The sequence below is a fragment of the Antrostomus carolinensis genome, unplaced genomic scaffold, assembly GCF_000700745.2.
Source record: "Antrostomus carolinensis isolate BGI_N321 unplaced genomic scaffold, ASM70074v2 scaffold20230, whole genome shotgun sequence".
In the NCBI taxonomy this organism is placed as follows: domain Eukaryota; kingdom Metazoa; phylum Chordata; class Aves; order Caprimulgiformes; family Caprimulgidae; genus Antrostomus; species Antrostomus carolinensis.
In genome coordinates this window covers 40,441-51,327 of record NW_010290771.1, presented here as the reverse complement: position 1 = coordinate 51,327, position 10,887 = coordinate 40,441, and the positions used below count along the sequence as shown (strand labels likewise).

The window sequence follows — 10,887 nt, the reverse complement described above, 5'->3', positions numbered from 1 at the left end:
AGGGCATAGCAGGGAAGGGACAATGGTGGCTTTTCTCTCACAGTATCGCTCGGAAGCCACAGCCTGAGAAAGCGAGAGGTGGCAAAACCCCCAAAGGGGACCCTTCCTTGGAGGGACAGAGGCTGCTGGCAGGGCAGGGACCACGGGGACCTCTCCTCTTGGCTAGCTGGCATGCAGCCACTTTCTGGAGAGACCTTCACCAGGAGCCAACTCCCATGGACACAGCCATGTGTGCCCTGGTTTGCTTTATCCCCAGTGGGATGAGTGCTCCTGGGACTGGGGGAGAGCCAGGGCAGCTCCTCACGCCGCAGCAAAGGGGCTCACCCACCAGCTGAGCCGGTTCAGTGCTGGTACAGTGATGGGACATTGCTGGAAACCTCGGTAAGGGTGATGGGCAGAGCAGGGGGTTCAGGTATTTTAACTTTGAGTCGCAGCGGCCGAGTCTGGCTGTCGCTAAAGTGAAGGGAACGGAGCCTTTGGCTCCAGCGAGCGCAGCCTTGGCACCGATAAAAGAGGGATGGGGCAAGGCAGGCAAACACCCGCTCAGCCCAGGAGCCAGTGCCACAGGGCGACCCTCTTCCCTTCCACCACTGATGCCCCAGCTGGGCATCACGCAGAGACAACCCAGGGAAGATGTTGCTCTCACGGTGCCTTTCCAAGTCCTGCCCGCCCAGCCCGCGCTGGCTCTCGCTCTGATCACGGTCACGGTGACTCTGTAGGTGTCTTTGACTTTATTGTCCCCACTCAGTGGAGAAAGTGTAACACAGATACAGCTTGTGCCTTGGGTGTCCGGTCATATACCTGTGCATCTACCTCCGTCCTTCCACAGGTTACATTCCAGTTGTGGGTTTTGGGGTTTTTTTAACCCCTTCCTCCCCTTTTAATTTCAACCTCCCTCCTGTCCTTACTGGCTCCCTCCTTATAGACATGATAAAAAAATGATCCATTGCTTCACTCATAGCTGTACTGCCCCAATTATCCCAGCTTAGGAAGAGGCTTTAAAATAATAATAAAAAAATAAAATAAAATAAACCCCAAAACACAATAACAAAAAACTTGAATAAATAAATATGAAAACCCTGCAATCCACGTTGTAGAAACTGAGAGCAGTGAATCCATCAGCCTCTCGGAGGTGTCACCAGTCCAAGAACTTGCGTGGACCATTTTGGGGTTGTTTTTTTTTTTACCCTCCCCAAATCTGACCACCGCATCCCAATCAAGCACTGATAATTACAAAAGCAGAGTAGATACCTAGATCCTGGATACATAGTGTTTAAAGCGAGAGAAGAGCAGGAGAGAGGGAGACCCTTCCCCACCAGTAACATCTCTGCTTGCATGAAACCCTCGCAGGTTTTGCTGGTGACCCTGTTGCAGCTGGCGGGAGGTCAGATGCGTGTGCATTCCTTCATCACCATCACCATCATCATCATCATCATCATCGGCGGGTTGTTTGCCTGGCGGTGCCGCTGGCGGGGGGTTTTGCCGCTACAGAGCCTGCTTGCCCTGGCACTCGCGCTTGGAGCACTGCGCTGGCTTCCACCAGTCCCCGTTGTGGCAATGGCAGATGTTGCAGTCGTCCACCTTTACTTCAATGCCGGCGGGGATTATCGTCGTTCCCGCAAAGCAGTTTGGACCTGCAAAAAACACACGGGAGTAATAGAAATAAATACTTTTTTTTAGGTTTGTTTGGGTTTTTTTTTAAATTGGGTGCATCAGCTCTGCTATAAGCAGGCAGGCGCTCAGCCCCAGCCCCTCACTCTGCTCCGGCCGCAATGACAAAATCAGCAGCAACTCTCTCAGCTCTGCCCCACGCCTGTCACTTCTCTCAGGATCTTTTTTTAGTGCCCTCAGACACTAAGGAAAAAAAAAGGCCTTGAAACATTCCTTCTCCTGTTTCTGCACCCAACCACTAGTGCCAACGGCAACGGAATGCCCCATCCATGCACCCAGCTTTTTTCTACTCAGTTGCCTGCTAATTTAGTATCACTTTCTCCTAAAGATTCAGCTGTGAGATGGACGAAGACCACGCGGACAAGGATCAGGACAGCCACCAGCCTTTGCTGCCCTACCCCGGTGAGCCCACATGGAGCTGCATGCAACGGAGCCAATTCACCACCCAGGAATGCAGCAGCCGTGTCTGAACACCCGGTAAGCCCAGGGACCCCCCCAGCTTGGGGCTGTTAACCATAAACAAGTGCTGGCATCAAATTAATGACAATCATTCACCTCCCAAATAAGCTTTCTGATAAAATCTGTTTTTTCTCAAGTACGATTCCTTTAATCTGCTCATAATTGCTAATTTTTTTTTGATAGCTTAATATCAAAGCTGAACAAGTCAGCAAGGATCTTATTTTCCTCCTTCTCCTAAAAGCCTGGTAAATACCCATTGCCCACTGCTCTGCAAACCCTCTCCTCCTCCCCTCTCCCTCCTGCACCAGTTAGCACCAGGAATTAATGTCAGAGCCAGCAGCACACGGGGAAGGGAAAAAAAAAATCGAGGCGGTCACATTCGTGGCATGAGGAAAGTGTGAAGACATTTGAAAAGTGTCTTGTGGCTCGAGTGCTGCTCCCAAATGTCACCCCTCGGCTGGCCACTGGTTTTAATCTATGCCTCCAGTGCATGAGGTGCATTCAAAAGATGAGAGTGTGTACAGACATGGAATTACAGGCAAGACCTTAGTGCTTCAAATAAGGCTTAAGACTGATTGAAAGGGAAAATAGGGTCCCTCTGTGGCTGGAAATGGGCTGAGCTGTAGCCAACCCTGTGCTGGGGGTCTCGCGTTTTATAGTCCCAGAGAACTATTCATTTCATGTTGCTGATTTATTAGTGCCCTGATTTTATTAAGATGCTCCTCAGGACCCTGTGTTTAAGCTCAACAGGCCACAAGTTTGACAGGGCTGGGCTTAACCAAGACAGGCAATTCAGGTCCCTGCAGTACCAAATGGTGCTTGAATGTTGTTTGTGTTTAAGCGACCACCCCCCCTTGATTAAAGGCCTCTTTAAATGCAGATCAGCTCAACAGCAACTTTTCACATCTGTCTTAATGAAGCCACAGCAGAAGGGCTTGAGAAAGGTGCCTCTGATGGCTCCTGTACCAGAATGTGGGGTGACTGGGTGTACCCCAGGGCTGCTGCTTCTTTCCATAGGCGCGGGGATGGTCTGTGTCTCTCTGTGAAAGGGGGATGATGCCTCCTCCTTTGCCTGGCCAGCACGTGAGTCCGTCATGACTCCAGGAGGAAGCAGCCTTTTGTTCCAAATGAGGAAATTCAACACCACTTGTTGAGCTGGAGTTGAGGTAACACTGGTCTACTGGCAGCTGAGGACGACTGCGCTGGGCGTGGGGATGTTTTAAGTCTGCTTTGGGCTGGACAACCTCCAAAGGTCCCCTCCAACCTCAGTCATTCCATGGTGCAAGGAACTTCAAAGCCAGGACATACCAGCCAAGGACATGCAGCGATTTGGAAAAGCCAAACTCTATGTGAGCACACATATATATACTGTATGTATGTTCCTGTATGTGTGTAGGATTGAAAGTCATGACCTGTTTTGGTTGTGAGCTGAAGGTTTCTGAAGTTGGCGTCTCTTCAGAAGACACAATCCTGGTTGGAAAGGCTGCGATCCCAACTGTGGTATTTCTTTGGCAACCCAATGAAGTTGTTGCATCTCCCCCCGGCTTTTGGGTCACTGCGCTGCTGCCTCTGCTCTTCATCACAGATTTTAATTCTCCACTTCATCAAGTCTGGAGGGTGGCGTTGCGTGATGACACCCAGCATGGGCTTCGCCATCAGGTTGGCTCATTTTCTGCTGTTAAATGTCCGGGGCTCAAAATGCACTGAAAATGCCAATAACTGCAGCTGGCTGTATTTAAAGTTGAAGCGCCTGTCGCTCTTTAACAGGATGCTCTGATTGCCAGTCGATGCTGGGGACACCCAGGATGGGCAGCCTCCTCACAGCAGCCTGCTCCATGCTCCCAGAGCAGAAAAACCCTTTTCTTTAGGATTTAAACAGAAAGCTTCCTCTGGAGATTATGGTGGCAAGGAAAGGGGAAGATTGTTTTCTCTCTTGTTGCCCTGTGGCTGCTTGTTAATCATCTTATTTGAGAAGTCAACGTTGCCTCGACGCCCACACGCATCTCCAGACACGGACGGTGGATTTATAGCACTGCCGGCCCGTTCAACACAGCTCAAAACTCACAGGAGGCCGGTGGCAAGGGGAGCTGGGGTGTTTTCTCACTCACAGGTGGGCAAACCTTCACTGCTTGGCCTGGGTTTGGGGATCCCGTGCCCCCCTCGTGGGGTTTTGGCTGAAGCCCAGTGCTGAAACACCACAGAGGCAGAGCACAGCTCAGGGTCACAGTCAACCGAGTTGGGACTGGCTGATGGGGAACTGCAAACTGGGGAAAAGTTGTTTTTCATTGCATCCTGCTTGTCTGTCCATCTCATAGCTGCTCCACCATGGCCACAGCTGCCCTTCCTCCTCCTCCCAGCAGCCCCAGGTCCCCTCTCCCTCTTCAGTTCTCCCAAAGGGGTCACTTGTTAAAAAAAAAAATCATTAAACACCCCTCATTAATGTCCATATCCCAGAGCAGAGAAGCAGAAAGCAGACACCAAGATGAAAAGAGATAGATGAGGGGGATGTACTAAAAGCATCACCCATGCCCGAGAGGTCCCCAGGGGAGAGGGGATGACCCATCTTGGGGACAGCACCACAGCAGCAACGTCCCTGCCCTGGCCAAGGACACAGGGTAGCTCTGCAGAATAGCAATTAAACACTAATAATCTGCCCCTCTGATCTCTGGCATCTATCAAGCCAGGAAGGAGCTGGCAAGCGCCTCCGCATCCAGTGGAAAATCCTTGGGATGCTGCCACTCCCCTGCAAAGGGGCTGGGAAGGAGAAGAGGAAAAATTACAGCTATTTTGGATAAATCATAGGGCCTGTGGGTTTGTTTTCATTTTTCTTGGCTTTTAGAAACCTGGCTTTGGGCTCTGCTGACATTTCCCCTCCTAGGAGATGTTTTGCTGCCATTTCGGGGCATCCATCTCTTCTGTCAGACCTTGGTACTTTTAATTTAGGCCAACACTACCACTGCTCTGAACCTTTTTTTTTTCCCCAGAGCTCTCTCAAAATAGCCACCTCTGCATTGCCAAAGTGAAACGTTTCCTTTTGCACATCACAGCACGCTGGATGGAGCATTTTTGCATCCTCTCTCCCCCCGCCCCGTGCTATCCCCGTGCTTATAAAAACGTGGATTTCTAGCGGAAGGCAAAATTTCCACACTCCATTTCTGATAATTCAACTTAAATTCCCACTGACTGGAATCACTGAAATCCAATTTTCCAGCACAATTGCTGTCAGCCAGCCTTTTTTTTTTCCCATCCAAAACTTCTCTCACCTTTATAGTGGAACAGTGGATCCTGTTGGTCCAAAATGGAAGCAGTGAGCATTGCACCTATGGCTGAGGCACAGGAAAGAGGCACTCAGGGACACTGCTGAAATTTAATTGACAATATGCCCCAGACAAGTGGCATTTTCTGTGCAATGGCACAAGTCACCAGGGAATTTTCCAGTGATCTTGGGCTTTTTATTACCAACAGCTAATCCACTGCCTGCGACAACACCCAGCGCCCGGGGATGCGACGTGGCTTTGCGACGCGCCTTAGAGGAGCTGCAGCTTGTAAGGCCACAAGGAACCAAGCCCTATCTTTGCTCTGCAGCAGAGCTAACCAGACTCCTTTAAGTTCTCTAATACTTTCTTTCCCTCCCTTAGATCAGCCTCCCAACATCTCAAAGGCTCAGTGCCCCAGAGCCATGCTGCTGAGCTCCTCCTGCTGTGGCTTTGTGCTGCTTGGAGAAGCAGGATGAGACCAGGATCTGCCAAATTGATGCAAAAAAAATCACAAAGAATGAGCTAGAACAGCACAACTTGGGTTTTTTATTATCATTATTATTATTCAAAGGCAGACGCTGCTCAGAAACATCTGATGACATGTCAGGCACATCAAGGAAGTTACTTATGATAATAGCAGTAGGAACAAGGAGCTGCTTTGGGCAAGGGCTGTCATCCCAGTCTTTGTAAAAGCATCTTAAACCACAACTGCGTTGAAAACAGGACAGTAATCATCCTATTTCCTTGCTCAGGGAGACTGATGGGAGAAGTTTGCTGCTCCCACAGACAACGTAATTGTGAGATTTGCTTTGCTTAACATAATTAATACTCGTAAAAGACCACAGCTCTCCAGGCTGTTTGCTAGAACAACTGTGAGGATTTTTATGGAGATATATTAGGGACATTCAGATGCTGTTTTGGTAAGAGAGATGTAGAAAAAATCATATAAGGTTTGTCGTTGGGGAAGAGCGACGGCAAATTTTGCAACCATACATGTAAGACCAGATACCCAGGTGACAACCCACGTTGTGCTGCTGAATTGCACCCCAGGTACCGAGGGAATATGGCAAATCCCATATGTGGGCATTAATGCACGCCTGCTACATCCTGCAACGCTACCCAGGGTATGAGATTAAGTCCTCTCGGGACTCAGTGGCAGAGTGGTGCTTCAAAACAACCCAAACCCCCCAGATCAGATGATACCAGGCTGGAAAACACTCAGGTCCCAAATGCAATAGGAGCAGCCATCCCAGCTCCCCAGCATGGTCCCCAGCACAGCACTGTGGGGACACAGAGAAAAATATGTGAATTGAAGAGCACCCAGCACCCAGACCGAGTTAAAGCTGGAAAGAGCAGGAGTGTGGGGTTTGATGCTCTCCAATGCCACGAGCACACAGCATCACGCTGATGCTTTGGAGTCACTCGGTGCCGAACACCAGCCCGGCTCCTGGGGGCTGCAGGCTCCAGGCTGCTGCCAGGTGCTTCTCAGGTAGGTTTTACTGAACTTAATGGCTTTGCCCATGGCTGCCAGCAGCTCTGAATTCAGCTTCGAGTGTGCAAAGAAGCAATAAAAGGAAATCAAACGTTAAGCACCGCAGCAAGCACGAACCGCTTCCGGCCAACTGTGATATTCCGATTTCCCCTGAATAGCATCTTGCACCAGATGAAGCTCATTGCTTTCACCAGGACTTCCCATGGCACAACGCTCTATTTCAGCACAGAGCGGTATTTTCCTCTTAGTTAAGTATTTTCTGATGATAATCCTATGTCTCCTGCCACTCCTTTAAGAGCCTCCCCATCCCTTTGGAAACATTAAGGCTGACTCCAAGAGAATTTAGCTCACTCAGTCTATGGATAATGTTGTGAAGGGGAGAGGTGCTGATGGCTACGCTTATCTACCTCACACTGGCACTTTCGATAGCTGCTAAATAGCAAGTTAATTTAGCCAGCCATCCCTCAGGCTCCCAAGTGATGTGCCCCACAATTAAAGTCACAAGGGATAAGCAGAAGGCAGTGGTGTTTCCCGGCAGTATTTAGGAATGGATACAGCTTGAAGACATCCCCACGGACGCTCCTTCAGCTGAATGAGTCTTGACGACTTTGCTTTTGGAGCTCGACCATGAATGTAACAGGGAATTTACTGCTGGGAAGCTGCACCAAACTGGGGGAGCCACTTCTAGTGAACGTGGGAAGGTGGATTTTCTTTTGTGTGTCTCCATGAAACACAGTCTGCAGCATGACCATCCCATGCCATAACCATGTGGTGTCCAGTGCCGGTGTCCAGCACTCCCAGCATCGCTCAGCTGAAAAAAACACTCAAAAGCAAGGGCCAGGTGAGGACTGCACCCCAAAACCCACACAAGGACGCTCGGGGACAACCCACCGACAGAGGAAGAGGCAAAACACAGCAGAATTACAAGTGACCCCCCAGGTTCTGGCACAGAGGGCAGAAATCGCCGGCTGCCTGCACCTTGCGATTTTCTCCACGTCCAGGCTGAACTCTGCGCTCAGGGAAAGAAAAAAAACCAGCATCTTGTTTTTAATGACAGCCCCTGTTCCTGGAGGTTAACACAGCTCCTCTTTGCTGATCCTGCAGGATCCTTTCAAATGTTCCTTTAGCTCCGTCAACGCTATTTATGCAATCACTTCAGATTGCAAGAAAAGACCTCAATTTGTGGCTTTAATTAACGAGCTGAGGAGGGAAGAAGTCTTGTTTTCACTGCCTGGTACCAAGCCTGCCTGCCCTCCTCTCCCTGGGGGGAGGAGAAGGCAGCGGGTGAAGCTGGAGGTGAGACATAAAGAAGTCAGCTGCTGATGCTGAGTTTTGCCTTATTGAAAATTAAATTTGGCGATGCTCTGCGGGGAGGGGGGGGCTGAAAACCCCACCAAAAGATAACAGCCTGCAGCGCTGTTGTGTTAGGAAGAGGCTGAAGGCAAAGGTCTTAGCTTGAAGCATCACTGTAGCCCAAGGGCATGCTGAAAACAGGGCTGCTGCAACCGTGGCGGGGGGGCTTGGGGGTGGGGTGAGTTTATACCCCAATAACACCCAGGTCTAACCCCTGGTCCATGGCCAGTTGCTTCTGGTGGTGGCAGAAGGCAGGGGAGTACATTGTGTATCTGTCCCCTCCCTGCTCCCAGAGGTGATGTCCATGTCCCCCAGGCTACATACAGCAAGTGAAAATACCCACCCTGGACACCCCTATAGCCCGAGTCCATCCCCACCCAACAAAGGCTCCTGGAAATGGCACCATTTCAGGTCAGTGCCCCAATCCAGGTCTCCAGCAAGACTATGAAAGTCTCTTTCCAGCCTCCTCACCCTCTCTAGCAGCAGACAAGCTCTCCTAAGCTGCCCTGCACCCAAACCAGGAAGTTGCATCAACACCTTGGCCACCACCCCAACAAAATCTAGACACTGCTCCATCTTTGGAGCGCCTCGGAGTCGAGTCAACCAGCCCGCCCCAGCCTCGGCGTTGCAAATTAAAAACCCCTACAGCAGGCAGGCAGGGGATGCTGGAGGTGTCAGTCCTCACCACTGCTGTAAGCAAAACGCTTTGCAGAGCCATCTGCCACCCCAAATGCTCACAGGCTGCACACCGCAGCGTGGCGGTGCCGCGCGCTGGAGCACGTCAGTATTTTCGGCGTGGGTAGGTGAAAGTTGGTCACCAGCAAACTATCCCCCGCCGCAGAGCTGCGGGATGGCAATCGCATCCGGCGGCTACAAGGAAGCCCAACCCAGTGCAGTGGCTGCCAGAAAAGCAGCATCTCCATCTCCATCTGGCAGGCAGGGGGGCTCCGTCTCACAGCAGGGTGGGCGGCAAATGGGGGGAGGAAGGCAAAAGAGGTGCTGTTTTTTTGGCAACAGGCCCACGAGCAAGTGGACAGTGGGATGAAATCACTAGGGGGTTTTTTTCCCATCCTTGCCCATGAGTTGAGGGATGAAAATCAAGGTAGGAATGGGAAGCTTTGGGGAGGAGGTGTGAGCAAGCACTGGGCTAGCGGTGGCCCCAGCAGCCCCCGGCCCCTCCGCCATTCAAAAGCTCAGGAATTCCTTAGTGCCCCTTTTTTTGGTTGCTGTTGTTTTAAAATCCCAAAAGAAAGCCCAGCCCTGAAGTACATAGGTATGTGTGGGACTGTATATAGACATAAAAGCAAAGCCAAGGGAGTTTGAAAGATGCATCTCCCACAACCTTTTTTTGTTCTTCATTTGCTTTCAGCCAGTGCTCTTCTGGAAGGACAGGAGCTTTGTGTAAGCTGTCCCACCAAATCTCAGCCTGCTCCGGTCTTCATTCACCAGCCCAGGCAGTGGAAAGAGCTCCCAGCAAGGTGTGTATGTCACTCCTGCCCTCTCTGCTGAAGGGAACCAAAATACAGATACATGCAAGTGATGTTTCTGTGACAAGGCCACCTTCTGCCTGGGATGTTGCCACTTTTAGGCAGAGTACCACACGATGATGGCTCTTAGCCATGGTAACAAGTGTCACCTCCTCAAGGTGACCTCAACCAAGGCAGAAGGTTCACTCTTCCTTTACCACCTTGTCCAGCCACCCATGGAGAGATGGCACGTCCAATAAATGCCCCCCAATTTCACTCTGTTGTCTAAAATGTTGCAAAATTAGAGCCCTTTTTTTTTCATTCGTGGACAAACCCCACTGGCTTGGGCTAAAAGCTCGCTGGAGTCAACTGGGGGTTATCTCCTTGCCATCCATGAGCTCTCAATCGTGTGTGCCATTGCCCCAAAGCATTAATCTCCTCTGAAGCTGATCTGCAGCTCTCCTCCATCGTTCCTGCATATTTCACTCCTCACAAGACGATGCTAACAGCCCTTCTCAAGCACTGCCTATTTAAATGAGAGATTTTTCCAGCCATAATTCGAGATTTTTTCCCAGCCATAATTCACATTGCTGGGTGCCTGAAGATGCCTAAAAGTTATTTAATCTCTGCATTAAAAAAAAAAAAATATATATATATCTGCAGTATCCTTCTCCAATCTAAATCCAAGTTGCTCACTCTAAGCAAGCCCTACATCATTAAAAGGAGCGCATTAAAAAGGCAAGACCAGGCTGAAAAGCTAAATTCAGGGCAACGGGAGCTTCTCCACTGACTTTTGCCAGCAATGAAGCCAGAAAAACAAATAAGATAAAACACACCTGCAGCTCTCAGCCAGCCCAGCGGGATGGGGATCTCCTGGTGGCCCCAGGTCACCTCCTGGGTCTCTCCACGCAGAGAAGTCCACATCATCTGGGCTTTGCTCAGACAACCCCAAGCATCCGCTGCCTCGGAGTCTGATGAATGCAGGGACCCACTCGAGTTCCCTGAATTATGACCCGGCTCCCAGTGACACAGACTGATTTAAACCATGCTGCTTTGCACTGCAGTTAGAAAATTACCGATAGCTCGTTATCCATCTTAATCAGGAGCAGCAAACAAATGAGGGACAGGGAGACATCCAGAAGGGAATACACCGCATTACTCCTCCTTATTGATAGCACAGTTACTTAAT

General features: G+C 50.3%; 1 protein-coding gene across 1 annotated transcript in view; it reads right to left on the bottom strand.

The window, feature by feature from the left end:
• Positions 1-1,485: 1,485 nt before the first annotated feature.
• VWC2L (von Willebrand factor C domain containing 2 like) overlaps positions 1,486-10,887 on the bottom strand; it is a 47,363-nt gene continuing 37,961 nt past the window's right edge. Inside the window, exon 3 of the mRNA XM_010174410.1 lies at positions 1,486-1,634. Within this exon, the coding sequence (XP_010172712.1) occupies positions 1,486-1,634 (149 nt within the window). The remainder of the gene's footprint in view (positions 1,635-10,887) is intronic.